The sequence below is a fragment of the Microcaecilia unicolor genome, chromosome 7 (assembly GCF_901765095.1).
Source record: "Microcaecilia unicolor chromosome 7, aMicUni1.1, whole genome shotgun sequence".
In the NCBI taxonomy this organism is placed as follows: Eukaryota; Metazoa; Chordata; class Amphibia; order Gymnophiona; family Siphonopidae; genus Microcaecilia; species Microcaecilia unicolor.
In genome coordinates this window covers 303,293,497-303,317,073 of record NC_044037.1, presented here as the reverse complement: position 1 = coordinate 303,317,073, position 23,577 = coordinate 303,293,497, and the positions used below count along the sequence as shown (strand labels likewise).

Genomic DNA, 23,577 nt, shown 5'->3' with positions numbered 1-23,577 from the left:
AGTTGCGTTAGTGTTTTTAGCACGACTACACTTAGAATGCGTGCTAACCATGTAGGCGCCTATAGGGATATTGTAGGCACGTACATAGTTAACGTGCATTAAAAACGTTAACACGCCTATAACGGTGCTTATGTGTTTGCCGGCTGGCAGTTTTTCTGGTTTGGTATGTTCCAGCCAATGAGAACAGGCTGTCTGCAGATTGTTTCAGTATTTTGTTCTAGAAAGCCTAGGTTTTCCTTTTTTATGAACTTTTGTTTAATGCACCTGGGTTCAATTCCCGCTGCTGATTGATGGTCAGCAATGGGTTGAGATTCTGGGGAACCAGGTTCAATTCCCTCTGCAGCTCCGTGAGACCCTGGGCAAGTCACTTAACCCTCCATTGCCCCAGGTACAATAGTAGTACCTGGGGCAATGGTAGATTGTGAGCCCACTAGGGACAGACCCAGTACCTGTAAAATGAAATTGTAAACCACTTAGGTCTAAGTGGTATATAAATACTTGAATGAATGAATGCTTGGAAATTTAGACCTTCTGGCACCAGAACATTCCAGAGATTTGGGGAAGTCACTAGAAGAGGATGGAAATGAAGGAGGGGTTGGTGTTTGAGGGATGTTCCTACCTGCAGCAGTGAACTCCCCCCAAAATAATTTAAGCTCCTGTTTTACCACCAAATTTGTCTTTGGTCATCTCCTATTTTTCCTGCCATTATGCTCTGAATTGAAGAATCAGCCTGCCTGTACCCCCACGGGAAGGCATCACAGGCACTTGCTTTGATAAGGATTCAGGATGTCTGGGACCAGAACCAGAACTGGAAAAGTTGCTGCCTGGCATTGTGTGGTGTTATTGTGAACCACTGCACCCCAGTAAAATCCAGGTGAAAGAGACAGAATTTAGGACTGTGGATACCCTCCAGGCTAAAACCCTCTACCAGTGGCGTAGGAAGGGCGAGGCGGTGGGGGTGGTCTGCCCCGGGTTCACGCTGCTGGAGGGTGCAGAGAGCAGCCACGAACCTGTCAGCTCCGCTGGTTCCCTGCTCCCTCTGTTCCGGAACAGGTTACTCCCTGTTCCGGGGCAGAGGCAGCAGGGAGCCAGTGGAGCCGACAGGTGCGTGGCTGCTCTCTGCACCCTCCAGCAGTCAAGAATGCACCCGGGGGGGGGGGGCTTGATGCGCTGTGGAGGGGGCGCCATGCTGCACCCTGGGGGGACAGACGCCGCTGCACCTGGGGGGGGGGGTGCACAGCGGCAATCCGCCCTGGGTGGCGGCTAACCTAGGATCACCACTGCCCTGTACCATCGGAAAGGGACTGGTTCCATCTCAGGCAGAGGGGGACATCATTATTAACAACAGATGCTGGGCCAACTGCAGAAAATTAAAGTCTGATGGCAGGAAATTGCCAACAAGCATGTTGCAGTCTTCCATCAAGGAACTTGACAGACCTTAGAACCTATTATCTGGGAACAGTACGTAACACACACCACTACATAAGAAGCAGAGAGACTGATGTAAATATGTTGGCCACCTGTATATTAAATGATGTCTTTACCTCATTAATTGGAGTTAAAGTTTTGTTTTGGTTCAAGTTGACAACTGGTGCGGACTGTTATTCCTGAAATGTAAGGTCTGGTGTTGCGCTTGCTTCGGCCTGTGAGGATATTCCTGAGTCCGACTCTGGTCCCAAAACAACAAATAATATTGTGCACCTCTATTGTCTACTAATCCCAGGCATAGTCTAGGCAGTCGCCTGGACCACTTAAAGCAAGGGCCGCAGCTGGATATGACCACATAGTGAAGGGATGATTATATGTAGTTGCTCTGCATCACACAATTTTCATCTAGGGAGCTCCAAGGCAAGTACATAGATCCCTTTGAAAGCTACCTTCACTATGTGTAGCAGATCAGCAGGGGGGCAGCAGTAAGACATAGAGCACATGCCTGGGGAAGGGTTGGCAGAAATATCTCTAGCACACCCAAGGGGAGGAGAGGGAATCAGCGTTAATGTCTCTAGCACAGACACAGAGGATAGTAGTAAAACGTAGAGTATGCCTTCTGCAATAGAGATTTGAAAAGCCCACAACATGTCTCTAGGACAATCATTCTCAACCCAGTCTTTGGGGACACCTGGGCTGTCAGGCTTTCAGGATATCCACATTGAATCTGCAGATCTCTCTCATGCATATTCATTGTGAATATCCTGAAAACCCAACTGGCTAAGTGCCCCATGAACTGGGTTGACAAGCGTTGTCCCCTGTCCCATCCTCTCTCTCTCTCACTCAGTCTCAAGATTCAAGAAACATTACTGCCTTAAAGTTGTATGCATTGCCCTCACCGTCTTCTTCATAGTCCCTCTCACCTGATCCCACGTATCCAGCAGAAACACGTCATCTTCCTCCAGATCATCTTGGTTGAAATCTGTGATTTCGGTCGCAATGAATTTCCCTGTCTGATTGGAACACTCAAAGAGGCGAGGAGTGACATCCTGACTTTCCTCCTGCAATCTTAGAGTGAAAGGGGAACAGAGCTGGTCAGCAGAATAACAGAGCTTCTCAAACCTGTCTCAGTTACCCACACTACAAACAGAACCTTTTCAGAAATCTCAATAGGTCTTATGGTATCGTCCAACAAGATCTTTCTTTCACCTTTCAGCATCTACCATAAATTCGTGATTTGATAACTTTTGTAAGATCTTTGAATGCATACAGTGAAAGCAAGTAGACTCCGCCATACAGAGACATTAGAAGGAACTTGCTGGAGAAGAGGAGGGAAAGGGGGAAACAGACTAAAATAGTACATAATGGCACATAAGGATCAGCATGGTCCATCCAGTCTGTCCAGAAGATGGCCAGCATTGTACCTGTCTATATGTGCAGGTTACCCCCCACCCCCACCCAAACCTCTGTATGAGAGAATCATTAAAATATTTAGCAAGCCCCATTAAAGTTAAAGAAGCAGGCATTGTTCTTATCACCTTTAAGATGTGTACCTTGATTCATAGGATTATTTACGGAGAAGTTCCCGATTATATGCTAGATCTGGTGGATCTTCCACCCAGAAACAGTTTCAATTCCTCCCGATCCTTCCTAAATTTACATTACCCAGATTGCAGTGGTCTGAAGTACAAATCTACCTATGCATCCAACTTCTCCTTCGTAGGCACGCAACTGCGGAATGCACTGCCTAGAACCCGAAAATCAACCCAGAACTATCTACATTTCAGAAAACTATTGAAGACCACCATGTTCAAGAAGGCAAAAGACCACCATGTTCAAGAAGGCAAACCTTACAGACTCAACCTAATGTACTTCCACCTGTTTTTCAGCATAATCCATGGACTTTTTACTATCTTTTGTTATCAATTGTTTTAAATGATACCAATATGCTAATAACCTACTACTACAGTGTTTAATTATACTTTCTGAACCGTAGCCTACCCTGTGGTTCTGTGTAAGCCACATTGAGCCTGCAACTGGTGGGAAAATGTGGGGTATAAATGTATTAAATAAATAAATAAGAGAAATTCAAGGACCAGGGTCATGATTTGAAAACAGAGGAAGGAAAGTTCAGATCAAAACGAGAAAACACTTTTTTACATGAAGGAGAGAGGAGATGTCTAGAATGGGCTTGGGGCCAACCAAAGAACAGTGATGGAATGTAAACCTGCTTGGGACAGACACAGAACACAGTGGTATGTGGGTAACTGATAGAAGAAAGGAAGGGGTGTGGGGGACTTTAGCATTGGCTCAACCATATGGAATCTAGTAGACAAAAGAGGGGAAAATATAAAGAGTGATGATATGGCTACATCCAGCTTCCAAGAAAGTTGGGGGGGGAAGTCACATGGAGCAGCTCCGGTAACTACCCTTGGTGGCGTACAGGGCATAGTGCGAGAGGTTGAGTGTTGGGTCCCCTGGGAAACAGTGATCATAAAATGTTTGAGCTACTATCTGGGATGAACCCACAAAGGAAATCTACTGTAGCTGCATTTAATTTTCGATAGAGCGACTATAATAAAATGAGGAAAATAGTTAAAAAGAAGCTAAAAGGATCAGCTGCTAAGGTTAGGACACTAAATCAGGTGTGGACATTATTCAAAAATACCATCTTGGAAGCCCAGACCAGATGCATTCCACATATTTGCAAAGATGGAAAGAAGAGAAAACAACAGCCAGCATGGTTAAAAGGTGAAGTAAATGAGACTATTACAGCCAAAAAACTGTCCTTCAAAGAATGGAAAAAGGACCCAAATGAAGAAAATAAGAAGCAACAAAAACACTGGCAAGTCAGATGCAAAGCAATAATAAAGAAGGCTAAAAAAGAATATGAAGAGAAACTTGCCGCAGAGGCTAAAACTCATAGTAACATAAGTACATCAGAAGCGGAAAGCCTGCAAGGGAATCTGTGGGACCGTTAGATCACGGAGGAGCAAAAGGGGCACTCAGGGAGGACAAGGTCATTGTGGAGAAACTGAATGAATTCTTTGCTTTGGTCTTTACAGAAGAAGATGTAAGAGATCTGCCTGTACTGGAAATGATTTTCAAGGCTGATGATGTGGAAGAACTGAAAGAAATCTCAGTGAACCTGGAAGAAGTACTGAGCCAAATTGACAAATTAAAGAGTAGTAAATCACCTGGACTGGTTGGCATACATCCAAGGATACTCAAAGAACTCAAGCATGAAATTGCTGATCTGTTGTTAGTAATATGTAACCTATCTTTAAAATCATCCATAGTACCTGAAGATTGGAGGGTGTCCAATGTGACGCCGATTTTTAAAAAAAGGTTCCAGAGGTGATCCGGGAAATTACAGACCGGTAAGCCTGACTTCAGTGCTGAGCAAAATAGTGGAAACTATTATAAAGAATAAAATTACAGAACACATAGACAAACATGGTTTAATGGGACAGAGTCAGCAAGGGTTCAGTTGAAGGAACTCTTGCCTCACCAATTTGCTTCAATTCCTTGAAGGCATGAATAAACATACGCATAAAGATGAGCCGGTTGATATGGAGGGGCATAATTGAACAAAAACGTCTATCTCCATGGGCGTTTATCTCCGAGAACGGGTCCGTGAAGGGGCGGACCGAACCGTATTTTGGGAAAAAATAGACGTCCATGTTTTATTCGACAATTTGTGAGCTGGGTGTTTTTGTTTTTCAGCGATAATGGAAAATGAAAGCGCCCAGCTCAAAAACGAATAACTCCAAGACATTTATTCGTGGGAGGGGCCAGGATTAGTAGTGCACTGGTCCCCCTCACATGCCAGGACACCAACCGGGCACCCTAGGGGGCACTTTTACAAAAAAAAAAACAAGGTAAAACAGCTCCCAGGTGCATAGCACCCTTCCCTTGGGTGTTGAGCCCCCCAAATCCCCCTCAAAACCCACCACCCACAAGTCTACACCATTACTATAGCCCTAAGGGGTGAAGGGGGGCACCTACATGTGGGTACAGTGGGTTTGGGGGGCGGTGTGGAGGGCTCCCATTTACCAGCACAAGTGTAACAGGTGGGGGGGGGGGATGGGCCTGGGTCTACCTGCCTGACGTCCACTGCACCCCCTAATAACTGCTCCAGTGACCTGCATACTGCTGCCAGGGAGGTGGGTATGACATTTGAGGGTGAACATAAAAAGTTGTGAAACGGCATATTTTTGTGGTGGGAGGGGGTTTGTGACCACTGGGGGAGTCAGGGGAGGTCATCCCCGACTCCCTCCAGTGGTCATCTGGTCATTTAGGGCACTTTTTGGGGCCCTATTCGTGGAAAAACAGGGTCCAGGAAAAGTGCCCTAAATTCTCGCTAAAAACGCATATTTTTTTTCCATTATCGGCGAAAGGCGCCTATCTCTGATCGGCCGATAACCACGCCCCAGTTCCGCCTTCACCACGCCTTCGACACGCCCCCATCAACTTTGTCCGCATCCGCGACGGAGTACAGTTGAAAACGTCGAAATTCGGCTTTTGATTATACCGCTTTATTCGTTTTTGTGAGATAAACGTCTATCTCCCGATTTGGGTCGCAATATAGGCGTTTTTCTTTTTCAATTATAAGCTGGATAGTGTATCTAGATTTTCAGAAAGCTTTTGATAAAGTTCCTCACGAGAGACTCCTGAGAAAATTAAAGAGTCATGGGGCAGGAGGCAAGGTTCTGGTGTGGATTAGGAATTGGTTATTGGACAGAAAACAGAGGGTAGGGTTAAATGGTCATTTCTCTCAATGGAGGAGGGTGAACAGTGGAGTGCCACAAGGATCTGTACTGGGATCAGTGCTATTTAACATATTTATAAATGATATGGAAATCAGAATGACGAGTGAGGTAATTAAATTGCAGATGATACAAAACTATTCAAGGTTGTTAAAACACATGTGGACTGTGAAATATTGCAGGAAGACCTTAGGAAATTGGAAGACAGGGCATCCAAATGGCAGATGAAATTTAATGTGGACAAATGCAAAGTGATGCACATTGGGAAGAATAATCTGAATCATAGTTACCTGATGCTAGGGTCCTCCTTGGGGGTCAGCACTCAAGGAAAAGATCTAGGCGTCATTGTAGATAATATGCTGAAATCTTCAGCTCAGTGTGCGGCGATGGTCAAAAAAGCAAACAGGATGCTAGGAATTATTAGGAAAAGGATGGTGAATAAGACAGAAAATATTATAATGCCTCTGAATCACTTCATGGTGCGACCATTCCTTGAGTATTGTGTTCAGTTCTGGTTTCCATATCTCAAAAAAGATATAGCGGAATTAGAAAAGGCTCAAAGAAGAGCGACCAAAATGATAAAGGGGATGGAACTCCTCTCGTATGAGGAAAGGCTAAAGAGGTTAGGCCTCTTCAGCTTGGAACAGAGACGGATGAGGGGAAATATGATTGAGGTCTACAAAATCCTGAGTGGTGAAGAATGAGTAGAAGTGAATCGATTTTTTACTGGTTCCAAAAGTACAAAGACAAGGGGACACTCAAGGAAGTTACATGGAAATACTTTTAAAACAAACAGAAGGAAATATTTTTTCACTGAACGAATAATTAAGCTCTGGAACTCTTTGCTGGAGGATGTGGTAACAGCGGTTAGCATATCTGGGTTTAAAAAAGGTTTGGACAAGTTCCTGGAGGAAAAGTCCATATGTTATTGAGATGGACATGGGGGAAACCACTGCTTGCCCTAGGATTTGTAACATGGAATGTTGCTACTAATTTGGGTTTTGCCAGGTACTTGTGACCTGGCTTTGCCACTGTTTGAAACAGGCCACTGGGCTAGATGGACCACTGGTCTAACCCAGTATGGCTACTCTTATGTTCTTATATACACATAACAGCTTCAGAAGTTCTGGTGGCTTATTGGGTGACTGCAAACCTTTGCGGAAAAACATGAGGGAGGAGGGTCTGGGTATTGAATTAAGTGTGTGATTTGTAAAAACAAAAAGGGAAACGACACTAAACTGAATAGCCATCAGAGAAGGTGCTGGAAGCCAGAATTGTGATGGAATTTAAACAGATAGTGCGGGGTAGGAATAGGATTAAGGGACCAGTTAAAAGATATGGTGGGATGCTGGCATTGCAAATTTACCTGCTCATTTGCCTAAAGTGGTAGAGAACCAGGGAGGAAGAATTTCAACTGGACAGACTATCTTCCAATATCTATAGTATTTCTGTGTTACCGTTACTTGCTTATACTCAACATAACATACTCTTTCCTGGCATTACACATTCCCTCACTGACGTCCATGGAATGTTGCATGTGGAATGTTGCTGCTAATTGGGTTTTTGCCAGGTACTTGTGACTTGGCTTGGCCACTGTTTGGAAAACAGGATACTGGGCTACTCATATCTTCTTATGTTCCATGCATTCTGCTGGCATTTCACCTCCCAGCATTATTGATTTATTTATTTTTATTTGTAGCATTTGTATCCCACATTTTCCCACCAATTTGCAGACTCAATGTGGCTTACATTTGCCATAGTGGCGGATGCCATTTCCGGGTAACAGAATTACAAATGGTAATGCGTTAATGTGCATACATACATGGATCATAGCATATGTGGTACAGATCATGGTATATATATATATATATATATATATATATATATATATATATATATATATATATATATATATATACCATGTGCATATATACATGGTAGAGAAGAATGCATTCTGATATATTGTGTAAGTCTGGTCGCCGCATCTCAAAAAAGATATAGTGGAATTAGAAAAGGTGCAGAGAAGGGCGATGAAAATGATAAAGGGGATGGGACGACTTCCCTATGAGGAAAGGCTAAAGCGGCTAGGGCTCTTCAGCTTGGAGAAAAGACGGCTGAGGGGAGATATGATAGAGGTCTATAAAATAATGAGTGGAGTTGAATGGGTAGATGTGAAGCATCTGTTCACGCTTTTCAAAAATACTAGGACTAGGGGGCATGCGATGAAGCTACAATGTGGTAAATTTAAAATGAATCGGAGAAAATTTTTCTTCACTCAACATGTAATTAAACTCTGGAATTAATTGCCAGAGAATGTGGTAAAGGCGGTTAGCTTAGCAGAGTTTAAAAAAGTTTTGGACAGCTTCCTAAAGGAAAAGTCCATAGACCATTATTAAATGGACTTGGGGAAAATCCACTATTTCTGGGATAAGCAGTATAAAATGTTTTGTACTTTTTGGGGATCTTGCCAGGTATTTGTGACCTGGATTGGCCACTGTTGGAAACAGGATGCTGCACTTGATGGACATTTGGTCTGTCCCAGTATGGCAATACTTATGTCCCTTTCCCCCTTAGTAAGGCTTGGTGTTACCATACTCTTACCCTTCCATCAGTGATTACCTATGCTTGCATGCCTGAAGTCCCCTAGTTAAAAGGATGAATGCATGAAAGCCTTACCCTCCTCCCCAGGTGGCTCCCAGGTTCCAGACCTAGGCCGACTGCTCACTCACCTTTTGTTGTTGGCATAATGGGACTTTCCACCAAGAGCCACCCAGAATTCATTGGGCTCCTGTCCCTCAGCTATTACCACCTTCTCGCCTCTGGAGATAAATTCTGTCACAGATTTGGCCATCTCCCTCTCATCACCACTGCAGCCCTGCAAGACCAGAAAGAAGTCATCAATACAAGAAGAACTACAGCACCCTGCCCCCCCCCCCCCCAGCCTGCTCCATCATCACCTCCCATTGTGCTGTGGGGAGCAGGTCTCAGGAAGAATCTTGACACTTACAAAACCCACAGCAGCTCAGACCTAGAGAATTATTACCAGAAACTCCAACAGAGTGCTAGAGATCGAACCACTGCAGAGTCATCTCTGCTAGTAGGGTGGGAGAGCGGAAGAGGTGAATATCTATAATTAAGGGTCTACTTTTTCAACAGTTCCTACTGGGACAAAAGCCAAAAATGCTTACCTATGGGATTTGCACCAATTTTCAAAGCAGAAATATGTGCGTCCTTTTATCTAGAAAATCGAGATGCATCCAAAGGTCCAACGGTCACTCCCCCCCCCCCCCACATACAAATAAAAGTATATCTGTTAACTTGTAGGTGCATTAAGTAGGGGCTATTAATATTTTCAGACATGATTAGGGGATGGGGGGGGGGGATTGGATTTGATATACTGCCTTTCTGTGGTTACAATGAAAGTGGTTTACATTTTATACAGGTACTTCTAATAGTCCATCTTCATTTTGGAGCACAGCCAGAAAAAGCTTGTATAATAATTGCAAGTAAATCCCCCAAAGTGTTCTTCAAAGGGGAAAGAAGATCGGGCTTCCTGGCACCCAGATGTGTTTGGATTTGATGCTGGTATAATTCTCTTGCAAGTGATTGGCTCGAATGTGAACATGAGTCTCTTAATTCCTGATGTGTGTACAAATGTTTGGTAGAAAGCTGAAACTCAAAGGAGAAATTTGGTCTTGTGTGTTAATTTTCTTTCCTTGAGTCCTACCAGACCAGTTCAGAGGTACCAGCAGGTGGAGACAGAGAACAAACACTTGTAACCCCTGCCTACTGCTCTGCAGTATTCTTATATAACAAAGCAAATGCAAGCCTTCTACCACCCCCTCCCAATTTTAGTGAACAGTCTAAAAAAATTAAAGTAAAAAAAGGAGAATTAAAGCAAGAAGATTGGAGGTTTTTTGTAGCCGAAGATTATGTTCTGGGAGTCTCAAAATACAGAATTGAGACTACAGACATACAGAGGCTTTTCCCTCCTAACATGTTGTTTGCTATTTTCTCCGGTTGTGATGAAGGTTATATAAAAAGATAGTATTTGGGTTTCCATAGTGTAATTACCACATTTTTGACAGAGAAATTGCTTCTTTTGTATGAGTGGTAAGTTCTGTGTTCTTCCAAAAATACTACAGATCCCAACGCTCGGCCCACTACTGAACTCTATGCAATCCGCTGACCCTTTGACCTAAGACTCATGAACTCCTTAAAACGTAATTCCTGATCCTCTGACCTAGACTCACAATCCCCTTAAAACCCTGCATATCCTATTAATACTTTAATATCACCCACACAGACCCGCTCATGTACCTGACCCAAAACAAGTAACCACAAGATATGCCTTACAATCTCTGGAAAGAATTGCCCATGTTGAGAATCATAAAGGATCTGTAAAGACTTGCTTATTATTGAGACTAATTAACTGTTCCATGAAGATTGTTACATTGTATCGTTAGCAAGGCTCAATCTGACTATAATTGCTGTTTCTTTTGCATGGTTTTGCAGTTCATGCTCAATTTGATTGTAACCTGCTTTTCAATTCTATGTACTACTACTACTAATCGTTTTTATAGTGCTACCAGATGTATGCAGCACTGTCCACGTTATATGCAGGTGCTCTCTCTGTCCCTAGAGGGCTCACAATCTAAGTTTTGGTACCTGGGGCAATGGAGGGTCAAGTGACTTGCCCAGAGTCACAGGGAGCTGCAGTGGGAATTGAACCCAGTTCCCCAGGATCAAAGTCTACTGCACTAACCAGTAGGCTACTCCTCCACTTCTTGGGATTCTGGAATCTTGCTGTTCTTTGGGAGGTTCTACATGGAATGTTGCAACTCTTTGATATTCTGCATGGAATCTTGTCACTCTTTAGGATTCCAGAATCTTGCTATTCTTTGGGAGGCTGTACATGAAATGTTGCTACTATTTGAGTTTCTGCATGGAATCTTGTCACTCTTTAGGATTCCAGAATCTTGCTATTCTTTGGGGTTCTATATGGAATGTTGCTACTCTTTGAGACTGTGCATGGAATCTTGTTAATGGGACTTGATATTCTGTCTTTCTGTGCTTTTGCAACTACATTCAAAGCGTTTTACATAGTATATACAGGTATTTATTTGTACCTGGGGCATTGGAGGGTCAAGTGACTTGTCCAGGGTCACAAGGAGCTGCAGAGGGAATTGAACCCAGGTAGCCAGGATCAAAGTCTGCTCTACTGTAGATTCTCAGTTAACTGTACTCTGCCTAGAATTGTTAAGTGGGTTATAAATGCCAGAATTAAATTAAATTAAAGGGGATGGAAAGACTTTCATATGAGGCAAGGCTAAAGAGGTTAGGACTCTTCGGGTTGGAACAGAGATGGCGGAGGGGGAATACGATAGGGGTCTACAAAATCCTGAGTGAAGTAGAACGAGTATACACAAATTGGTTGCTTACTATTTCAACATATACAGAGACTAAGAGATACGTTAATAATAATAATACCAGAACTTATTATTCACACTAGTCTTTCAGTTCAGAGCGGTTTATATGATAAGATACCGGTCACTTCCCAGGAATTACAATAAAAATATTTTTTTCACTCAGTGTATAGTTGAGCTCCAGAACTCATTTCTAGACATGTGGTAAAAGCAGTTAATGTAGCTGGGTTTCATAAAAGGTAAGGACAAGTTCCTGGAGAAAAAGTCCATAAACCATTATTAAGGTAATAGTAACATAGTAGACCTGGGGAAAGCCAGATCTTTAGCTCTGGGATTGGTAGCATGGAATCTTGCTTCTCTTTGGGATCCTGGAATGTTGCTATTCTGTGGGATTCTACCAGGTACTTGCAACCTGGATTGGCCACTATTGCAAAAAGGATACTGGGTTAGATGGACCATCAGTCTGATACAGTAGGACAGTTCATGTGCTCTTAACATGCTGTCTAACTGCTATACTGCAAATACCCTGCCTAGCTTTCATAGCACATATGTCAAGGGTTGTAGATAGGGGCAGAGCTGCAGAATACCAACACTTAACTCCCTGTTTACAAGGCTGCTCTAGTGGCTGGTGCGGTAACACCAATGCAGCCCAGCCCGTTCACTTTGAGTGGACTGTGTTGGCATTGCCATGTGGCTTTGTAAACAGGAACCTTAGATTTGATCGGAGGAGTAGCCTAGTGGTTAGTGCAGCGGACTCTGATCCTGGGGAACTGGGTTCAATTCCCACTGCAGCTCCTTGTGACTCTGGGCAAGTCACTTAACCCTCCATTGCCCCTGGTACAAAATAAGTACCTGAATATATGTAAACCGCTTTGAATGTAGTTGCAAAAACCTCAGAAAGGAAGTATATAAGTCCCATTCCCCTTATACCAGCTACAGAGCTGGTGTAAGTGTGAGTGTGGTAGCATCCTGTGTAATTTACAGTATTCCGGAAGTTAGATCATAAATTCGAGCACTGCTGACCAGTTCAGTATGCCACCTGTATCTTCAAGAAAGGAGATGTAGGCTGGAGAAAGTCAGGAGCTTTCTGACTCTCTAAAGGGAATGTGAGGAGTCTGAAGAACCCCAGGGATAAGGGAAGGGGATAATCTTCTCTGCACTCCATCTCGCTTTCATTGTAATCACAGAAAGGCAGTACATCAAATCCCTTCAAGAAAAATTATTTTACTGGCTTGTGTCATTTTTTTTCTGTAATATTACATGGATTTTGTTCAAATTAAATTCAGGACCCTTTTATTAAAATGTGCTAGATTCCGGGTTCAATGTATGATAACACAGGATTTTACTGCGCACTAAGCCCAGATTTAATGCGGCACTTTGAGGGATTTTTAAATATATATTTTTTTGCAGGTCGTGCAGGTCATTAGCATGCAGTGAGAACACTTACTGCCTCCAGTGCTCCTGTGTTAACCCTGCATTATCCAGTTAGCACACGTATAACATACTATATAAGCCACCCATTCCATGCCCATGACATCCCTTTCTGAGCGCTCCCCTTAGTATACCCAACTTCCCATCCTCACCCTGGCTCTTCTGAAAGATCCTCACAATATTCCCACTTCCCATCCTGATCCCGGCTCCGCTGAATGATCCTCGCTCTAGACCCACTTTCCATCCTGCCCACAGCTCCTCTGTATGTTCCCCACTGTATTCCCACTTCTCATCCAGACCCCAGCTCCTCTGAATGTTTCCCACTATATTCCCACTTCCCATCCTGATCCCGGCTCCATACTCACTTTCCATCCTGCCCACAGCTCCTCTGAATGTTCCCCACTGTATTCCCACTTCTCATCCAGACCCCAGCTCCTCTGTATGTTTCCCACTATATTCCCACTTCCCATCCTGATCCTGGCTCCACTGAATGATCCCCGCTCTATACCCACTTTCCATCCTGCCCACAGCTCCTCTGAATGTTCCCCGCTGTATTCCCACTTCTCATCCGGACCCCAGCTCCACTGAATGTTTCCCACTATATTCCCACTTCCCATCCTGATCCCGGCTCCATACCCACTTTCCATCCTGCCCACAGCTCCTCTGAATGTTCCCAGCTGTATTCCCACTTCTCATCCGGACCCCAGCTCCACTGAATGTTTCCCACTATATTCCCACTTCCCATCCTGATCCTGGCTCCACTGAATGATCCCCGCTCTATACCCACTTTCCATCCTGCCCACAGCTCCTCTGAATGTTCCCCGCTGTATTCCCACTTCTCATCCGGACCCCAGCTCCACTGAATGTTTCCCACTATATTCCCACTTCCCATCCTGATCCCGGCTCCATACCCACTTTCCATCCTGCCCACAGCTCCTCTGAATGTTCCCCGCTGTATTCCCACTTCTCAACCAGACCACAGCTCCTCTGAATGTTTCCCACTATATTCCCACTTCCCATCCTGATCCCAGCTCTGCTGAATGATCCCCACTCTATACCCACTTTCCATCCTGCCCACAGCTCCTCTTAATGTTCCCCGCTGTATTCCCACTTCTCATCCAGACCCCAATGTTTCCCCACTATATTCCCACTTCTCATTCAGACCCCAGCTCCTCTGAATGTTTCCCACTATATTCCCACTTCCCATCCTGATCCTGGCTCCGCTGAATGATCCCCGCTCTATACCCACTGTCCATCCTGACCCTGGTTCCTCTTAGTGATTCCTTGTTTTATACTCAGCTTTCCACTCAGTGCCTAGTTACCTTGTCCGTTTGTGTACACACCTTCCTACATTACCTCCAGATATACTGCATGCGTTCCCTCACTAGAATCTGCTTCCTAGATTCCTTCCCTGCTTGGTACATCTGTGCCTATGATTTATTTCTGGCTCTGTGCCTTCCCCTAGCACTCCTACCTTTCCACACCAAAGGTAGGTGCTCCCTGTGGTTTTCAAGATGAAGACGTCATTGGAGTTGAGGGAAGAGGCACGGACTGGGACCTCAAAGGCCTTGGTGTTATACTCGTTGGTCCCATGCACCTGGAAAAGGCGAACAGCTGGTGGTGGCGAATTCTCATTAGTATCCCGGGAAGTACCGCCCTGGAAAAGAGACAACTTGAAGCTGATAACCTCTTTGTCTGGATTTGTCTTAGATATTAACATTCATATGCTCTGCGTTGAGGATACCGTCAACAGTACAGCCCTTATCCTATCCTGTTTTTTAAAACAAAAACAATAATAATCCCAGTGACACAACCAAAGAACAAATCAGAAAACTGACCTGGATAAACATAACCCAAGCAATAAAAAGGCTTTCTCAGAAAGGTGCCTTTACCTCGTAGACCACCATCTTGCCCTTGAAGATAGCCATGAGGTGTGCTGGCTCCTTGCCCATTGACACCCGCACCTGGACTGGCTGCCCACCATACTTCTGATCCACAGCCACTGCATGGTAGGCGGAAGCAGCAATTTCGTCCTGACTGGCATGACGGCCCTGTGGAATGCAACATATCAAAATTCACATTATGGTACGTTAAAGAGTTACACCAACCAAGACGGGGATGGTGATATCACAAAAACTAATAATGGTGATGCATGTAAGAGCAATGAATCATAATATGTTTTTATGGTATGATAAGATGTAATCTTCAGCAGCTAAAAAGTAGTCTCCTTACTCACAGTTTCTAAGATATCCAGTAGTTGAATATTGTGTGTAATCAAAACCTCTTGGAACAGGATATCTAGTTAACGTTCTTAATAGTGTAATATGAGCAGCTATTACATAACCATAGAGATTATTTGTTAAATTTCTTTAGCAAGGAGAAGAAAAGTTAAACTATGCTACAGTGGGTTACTCTTCCATAGCAATGTGAATCAGATCAGTCATTAGAAAACTACTACTACTTATTTCTGTAGCGCTACTAGACGTTCGCAGCGCTGTACACTTGAACATGAAGAGACAGTCCCTGCTCGACAGAGCTTACAATCTAATTAGGACAGAGGACAAACAAGAGATAAGGGAATATTAAAGTGAGGATGATAAAATAAGGGTTCTGAACAAGTGACTAAGGGTTAGGAGTTAAAAGCAGCATCAAAAAGGTGGGTTTTTAGCTTAGATTTGAAGAAGGCCAGAGATGGAGCTTGACATATCGGCTCAGGAAGTCTATTCCAGGCATATGGTGCAGCAAGATAAAAGGAACGGAGTCTGGAGTTAGCGGTGGAGGAGAAGGGTGCAGATAAGAGAGATTTACCCAGTGAACGGAGTTCCCGGGGAGGAATGTAGGGAGAGATGAGAGTAGAGAGGTACTGAGGAGCTGCAGAGTGAATGCACTTATAGGTCAACTAGGAAAAAAGCCCGTTTCTGTCAGAAATGAAACGGGCGCTAGCAAGGTTTTCCTCAGAGTGTATGTGTGTGTGAGAAATGGATTGTGTATGTCAGAGAGAGAATGAGAGAGAGAGAGACAGAGTATGTGTGTGTTTGTGTGAGAGAGAGAGTGTGTGTGTGTCTGTGAGACTGTGTGTGAGAGAGAGGGACAAAGAGATAGAGAGAGGCCCATTTCGGTAGGAAGCGGGGGGAGTCCTTCAGGCACTCGTCAAAGTCCACGGTAACCTTCATGCTGCGCCGGGGAGGAAGGTGACAGACAGCTCGTAACTCCCCGGCCCTTGTCGCTCCCTCCGCTGTCACAAACTGTTCCTAGGCCGAGCTGAGAGGACACCGGGATCCTTTACCTCACCTCCTCTTCCTCCTGCAGCATCTGCCATGGGGCCGGGGAGTGGAGGGGAGTCGGGCAGGGAGTAGAACCAATCAGAGGCTCCAGAAGGACGAAAGGGCTGAGTCCGCTGACAGGGAGAAATGTGAGAGTGGCTCACCCTGTGCTGGATCTCCCTTCGTCCTATGCTGGCCACGCGTGGCGAGGGGGGAGGGGTAGGGGCTTGGGTGATGCACCGTGGGGGAGGGGGAGGGGGAAGAGGAAGTCTGTAGTTATACTTGAAGCGGGGGGAGTCCTTCAGGCACTCCTCAAAGTCCACGGTAACCTTCATGCTGCGCCGGGAAGGAAGGTGACAGACAGCTCGTAACTCCCCGGCCCTTGTCGCTCCCTCCGCTGCCGCAAACTGTTCCTAGGCCGAGCTGAGAGGACACCGGGATCCTTTACCTCACCTCCTCTTCCTCCTGCAGCATCTGCCATGGGGCCGGGGAGTGGAGGGGAGTCGGGCAGGGAGTAGAACCAATCAGAGGCTCCAGAAGGACGAAAGGGCTGAGTCCGCTGACAGGGAGAAATGTGAGAGTGGCTCACCCTGTGCTGGATCTCCCTTCGTCCTATGCTGGCCACGCGTGGCGAGGGGGGAGGGGTAGGGGCTTGGGTGATGCACCGTGGGGGAGGGGGAAGAGGAAGTCTGTAGTTATACTTGAAGCGGGGGGAGTCCTTCAGGCACTCCTCAAAGTCCACGGTAACCTTCATGCTGCGCCGGGAAGGAAGGTGACAGACAGCTCGTAACTCCCCGGCCCTTGTCGCTCCCTCCGCTGCCGCAAACTGTTCCTAGGCCGAGCTGAGAGGACACCGGGATCCTTTACCTCACCTCCTCTTCCTCCTGCAGCATCTGCCATGGGGCCGGGGAGTGGAGGGGAGTCGGGCAGGGAGTAGAACCAATCAGAGGCTCCAGAAGGACGAAAGGGCTGAGTCCGCTGACAGGGAGAAATGTGAGAGTGGCTCACCCTGTGCTGGATCTCCCTTCGTCCTATGCTGGCCACGCGTGGCGAGGGGGGAGGGGTAGGGGCTTGGGTGATGCACCGTGGGGGAGGGGGAAGAGGAAGTCTGTAGTTATACTTGAAGCGGGGGGAGTCCTTCAGGCACTCCTCAAAGTCCACGGTAACCTTCATGCTCCGCCGGGAAGGAAGGTGACAGACAGCTCGTAACTCCCCGGCCCTTGTCGCTCCCTCCGCTGTCACAAACTGTTCCTAGGCCGAGCTGAGAGGACACCGGGATCCTTTACCTCACCTCCTCTTCCTCCTGCAGCATCTGCCATGGGGCCGGGGAGTGGAGGGGAGTCGGGCAGGGAGTAGAACCAATCAGAGGCTCCAGAAGGACGAAAGGGCTGAGTCCGCTGACAGGGAGAAATGTGAGAGTGGCTCACCCTGTGCTGGATCTCCCTTCGTCTTATGCTGGCCACGCGTGGCGAGGGGGGAGGGGTAGGGGCTTGGGTGATGCACCGTGGGGGAGGGGGAAGAGGAAGTCTGTAGTTATACTTGAAGCGGGGGGAGTCCTTCAGGCACTCCTCAAAGTCCACGGTAACCTTCATGCTGCGCCGGGAAGGAAGGTGACAGACAGCTCGTAACTCCCCGGCCCTTGTCGCTCCCTCCGCTGCCGCAAACTGTTCCTAGGCCGAGCTGAGAGGACACCGGGATCCTTTACCTCACCTCCTCTTCCTCCTGCAGCATCTGCCATGGGGCCGGGGAGTGGAGGGGAGTCGGGCAGGGAGTAGAACCAATCAGAGGCTCCAGAAGGACGAAAGGGCTGAGTCCGCTGACAGGGAGAAATGTGAGAGTGGCTCACCCTGTGCTGGATCTCCCTTCGTCCTATGCTGGCCACGCGTGGCGAGGGGGGAGGGGTAGGGGCTTGGGTGATGCACCGTGGGGGAGGGGGAAGAGGAAGTCTGTAGTTATACTTGAAGCGGGGGGAGTCCTTCAGGCACTCCTCAAAGTCCACGGTAACCTTCATGCTCCGCCGGGAAGGAAGGTGACAGACAGCTCGTAACTCCCCGGCCCTTGTCGCTCCCTCCGCTGCCGCAAACTGTTCCTGGGCCGAGCTGAGAGGACACCGGGATCCTTTACCTCGCCTCCTCTTCCTCCTGCAGCGTCTGCCATGGGGACGGGGAGTGGAGGGGAGACGGGCAGGGAGTAGAACCAATCAGAGGCTCCAGAAGGACGAAGGGGCGGAGTCCGCTGACGGGGAAAAATGTGAGAGCGGCTCACCCCGTGCCGGCTCTCCCTCCCTTCTTCTTTTTGAGTTGTTTGATAGGCGCATGAGGCGTGATTGCATTCCGTTGCGTGGCAACGGTGCAGTCGTAGAAAATGACTCCTCCCGACTGACGCCTTCGCCTCAGACGCTCCTCCCTTGTTCTATTCCTATTGGTGTGACGCTCATCCGTGTGTGTTGCAGCTGTGACGCTCGTCCAGGTCATGGCGGCGCACAGATTTACTGTGCTTAAAAGTGGTTACAGAGCTTCGAACATACGAACTATTGAAGCCTCAGAGTGTGGTTCAGAACGTTCAGGGTGCTTTTTGTGTCCAGTTGGGGCGTGGCGTAGGTCGCAGATGGGGCGTGGCTGAGGGCGGTGGTGAGTAGTCCGAATAGCCTTCCCTACCAGGAGGACTACAGCAGTTCAGGGCTTCACTGCCACAGTTGGAGGGAGCTTCAGAACGTTCAAGGTGGGATTTATTTATATAGATAAGAGGAGTTTGAACTGTATGCGGAAACGGATAGGAAGCCAGTGAAGTGACTTGAGGAGAGGGCTAATATCAGCATAACGACATTGCAAGGTTCCGTCCACTCATTCATAATTTGAAAATCAAAAAGTACCGTTTGCTTTTAAAAGAGAAAAGAATTTCAAAGACTTTTTATATCCGGCTGTTCTCAAAATCAATAAAGGTATAGAACAAATGGGACATTCTAAATGTGGGCAATGCAATATTTGTGACATCACAATGGAGAGCACAAATTTTTGAAAATCCACAAGATGGTAAAATGTATCGGTTGCGATGATGAGCCACTTGTGTTGTTCCTATACTAATCTTATACAATTTCAGATTAGAATAGCTGAGCATAAATCTTGTCTGAATAGGAAGAAGGCTGAAACACTGTATACGTTATGGACATGAGTTTGTGGATTTAAGATGTATGATTTTAGATGTGATAGCAAGTTGGACGTGAGGAGGCAATCGAGATCATGCACTTCTTCCACTGGAGCAGTTGAACCTACAGAATTTAATATTTCTGTTAAAAAAAAAAGCCTTTCTCTGGTTGCATTATTGATTATGATTTTATTATTCATATTGATGGCTGGTTGGTCTTTTGGCAAATAAATACCACTGTTTAGAAAGTGATGCAATGAGTTCTTTCAGAAGAAAAGTGTGATAAGTTCTGTCCCTGAAGCAGCTTGCTTTGGCGAAACGAAGACCTCCATTGGGCATCTTGTAATGGGAAAACATTATGCAAATCTATAGCTGGATGTTTGTATAAAGGACATATGGAACATGAATATACATTTTTGGATATGCACAGATAGAAAAATTAGGAGGGTTTTTTTTTTTTTAGGATTGATTACTTGAGTTTTTAAAACCTAGTTAGCCTGACAACTATGGGTTTCTTACTGAGGCCTTTTTCTTCTATTGTGTATTTATCTGGTAAATTAATAACTTTTCTCTAGATTGATTTTTTTTAATATTGATTATTAAATTAAAGTACTGCACATATACACTCACTCACTCTCACATTCTCTTTCTCTATCTACTTCAACCCATACCATATCCAGGATCAGCAAGGTATAGTGGAATTAGAAAAGGTACAGAGAAGGGCGATGAAAATGATAAAGGGGATGGAAAGATTTCCCTATGAGGAAAGGCTGAAGCATCTAGGGCTCTTCAGCTTGGATAAAAGATGGTTGAGGGGAGATATGATAGAGGTTTATAAAGTAATGAGTAGAGTGGAAGGGGTAGACGTGAATCATTAGTTTACTCTTTCCAAAAATAGTATGGCTAGGGGGCATGTGATGAAGATACAAAGTAGTAAGTTTAATATGAATCAGAGAAAATATTTCTTCACTCACCGTGTAATTAAACTCTGAAATTCATTGCCAAAGAATGTGGTAAAGGTGGTTACCTTAGCAGGGTTTAAAAAAGAGATGGGCGGTTTCCAAAAGGAAAAGTCTATAGACCATTATTAAAATGGACTTGGGGAAAATCCACTGCTTATTTCTAGGATAAGCATTATAAAATGTATTGTACTGTTTTGGGATCTTGCCAGGTATTTGTGACCTGGATTGGCCACTGTTGGAAACAGGATGCTGGGTTTGATGGACCTTTGGTCTGTGCCAGTATGGCAACACTTATGTTCTTATGTAAATATGTTTTCTTTGATCCGGTCCATTTAGTGACCATTTTGGATTCTAAGCCGACCTCTACTCCTCTCTCCCTTTGCTTTGGCACCTGTTACATCTACTCCATAATGTATAATTTGCTTAGACTGGGCTTTGTTTTTTTGTTTTTGTTAAAAATATTTCTTTGCGTTGTGCCTTGCGAGACTGGGAGATTGGGCGTGCAAGTGGCAGATGAAGTTCAATGTTGACAAGTGCAAAGTGATGCATGTGGGTAAGAGGAACCCGAATTATAGCTACGTCTTGCAAGGTTCCGCGTTAGGAGTTACGGATCAAGAAAGGGATCTGGGTGTCGTCGTCGATGATACGCTGAAACCTTCTGCTCAGTGTGCTGCTGCGGCTAGGAAAGCGAATAGAATGTTGGGTGTTATTAGGAAGGGTATGGAGTCCAGGTGTGCGGATGTTATAATGCCGTTGTATCGCTCCATGGTGCGACCGCACCTGGAGTATTGTGTTCAGTACTGGTCTCCGTATCTCAAAAAAGATATAGTAGAATTGGAAAAGGTACAGCGAAGGGCGACGAAAATGATAGTGGGGATGGGACGACTTTCCTATGAAGAGAGGCTGAGAAGGCTAGGGCTTTTCAGCTTGGAGAAGAGACGGCTGAGGGGAGATATGATAGAAGTGTATAAAATAATGAGTGGAATGGATCGGGTGGATGTGAAGCGACTGTTCACGCTATCCAAAAATACTAGGACTAGAGGGCATGAGTTGAAGCTACAGTGTGGTAAATTTAAAACGAATCGGAGAAAATTTTTCTTCACCCAACGTGTAATTAGACTCTGGAATTCATTGCCGGAGAACGTGGTACGGGCGGTTAGCTTGACGGAGTTTAAAAAGGGGTTAGATAGATTCCTAAAGGACAAGTCCATAGACCGCTATTAAATGGACTTGGAAAAATTCCGCATTTTTAGGTATAACTTGTCTGGAATGTTTTTACGTTTGGGGAGCGTGCCAGGTGCCCTTGACCTGGATTGGCCACTGTCGGTGACAGGATGCTGGGCTAGATGGACCTTTGGTCTTTCCCAGTATGGCACTACTTATGTACTTATGTACTTGTCCTGTGCTAATTGTGGACTTTAGATACAATTCTCTTTTTGAAGATTTTCTTAGTTCTTAGTTTGATATATAAGGAAGAGGTAGTTGAATTTATATTAGCTATATTTTTTCTTTATTAATGAAATATTGTATCTTTCTGTTCAACAGTTTTCTTGTAAAATTTGGAAATTACTTATAAATAAAAATGAAAAAGAAAAGGTTCAAAGAAGAGCGACCAAAATGATAAAGGGGATGGAACTCCTCTCATATGAGGAAGGGCTAAAGAGGTCAGGGCTCTTCAGCTTGGAAAAGAGACGGATGAGGGGAAATATGATTGAGGTTTACAAAATCCTGAGTGATGTAGAACAAGTAGAAGTAAATCAATTTGTTACTCGTTCCAAAAGTACAAAGACTAGGGGACACTCAAGGAAGTTACATGGAAATACTTTAAAAACAAATAGGAGGAAAAAAATTTCCACTCAACAAATAGTTAAGCTCTGGAACTTGTTGCCAGAGGATATAGTAACAGTGGTTAGCATATCTGGGTTTAAAAAAAGGTTTGGACAAGTTCCTGGAGGAAAGCAGAACTCTCACCAATGGTCTCTTTAAAGACCAGCTCATGTTTATTTTGCAAGACGTATTACCAAGGACAGATGTAATTATCAAATATATACATCAAGACTCCTGAGGCAGGCGTGTGTGTGCCGAAACACGGTACCCTGTCGAGTCATCTGAATTAAACTTCTTTAATTCATCATCAAGAGTCCGAGGTCTGTTTTGAAGCTCCTGATCCAGTTCCCACTCCCTGTTTTGGCTTTGTCTGTCCCGTGAGAGTTTTGTGTTCTTTCCACTTTTTGTGGTCGTTTTGCATTAGCAACAGTGGTAGAACATTTTTGGAAATATCGTTAGGGAAAATATCAGTCATTCCACTGAATACAAAAGCAGAGCTGCCAAATTAGCCAGTTCCCAGAAGGAGACATTTTGAACTCACATCCCAAAGGCATGTAGAATTTGTAATCTCTGATTCTACTCTTTGAAAACAGCACTACAGGTCCCAAAATGCACCAGGAAGGGGAGATCAGAAATCCAGAACTAGCCCAAAATCTCCCTCCTGGATCAGAGTAATTTAGCAGCATCCCATATAAAGGAGCGGGCTCCCCTGCTTCCAGTCCCCTGCATTTCCCACACTGACCGCAGCTGGGCTCTGGACACTTACCTGCCAGATGTAAAGAATGTAGTGGACCTTACTGTTGATCTTGTACTGATACAGGATGAGATAACAGTCCCCTCCATAGAAGTGACCTAACCAGCGCTTGTCCACAGGAACCAGTTCCAAGTTCTCCACTCTCCAAATCTGCAAGGAAAGAGGCAGAAGAGTGGCTGCTAATACCCAGGTTAGAATGGCAAGTTAGCCGCCATGAACACCCCTCCCCCATCAACCTAGCAAACTCAGACAGGAAATGCTTCACTTTTTACTGGGGTGTATCAGTGTAAGTTTGCCAGATACCTCTCACTTGCACCTATGCACTTCACGCTTTGCATAGAGAGATTATTTATGTATTTATTTAAACATTTCTACTCCGCCTACCACTAGGTGGATTATAAAGCAATAAAACCAAACAACGAAACTGACACAATCAAAAACAAATCAAGAAATCATCGCTAATAAAACAGACAAGAGTATCAACTCCAGGTGTGTTCAGACAAATATGTCTTCAGAAAGTTACAAAATTGATTCCTGCTGCTACACAATCTCAAGTAACCTGGCAAATTGTTC

The 23,577-nt window shown here is 45.2% G+C and overlaps 1 protein-coding gene across 5 annotated transcripts in view; it reads right to left on the bottom strand.

The window, feature by feature from the left end:
* The window catches only part of VIL1 (villin 1), a 124,640-nt gene that overhangs the window by 19,444 nt on the left and 81,619 nt on the right, over positions 1 to 23,577 (bottom strand). For all 5 annotated transcript variants that reach the window (XM_030209556.1, XM_030209558.1, XM_030209557.1 and 2 more), the window contains exons 12-16: positions 23,017 to 23,154; positions 14,947 to 15,105; positions 14,529 to 14,711; positions 8,927 to 9,072; positions 2,352 to 2,496 (exon numbers count right to left, since the gene is read on the bottom strand). In XM_030209556.1, coding sequence (XP_030065416.1) covers positions 2,352 to 2,496; positions 8,927 to 9,072; positions 14,529 to 14,711; positions 14,947 to 15,105; positions 23,017 to 23,154 — 771 coding nt within the window. The remainder of the gene's footprint in view (positions 1 to 2,351; positions 2,497 to 8,926; positions 9,073 to 14,528; positions 14,712 to 14,946; positions 15,106 to 23,016; positions 23,155 to 23,577) is intronic.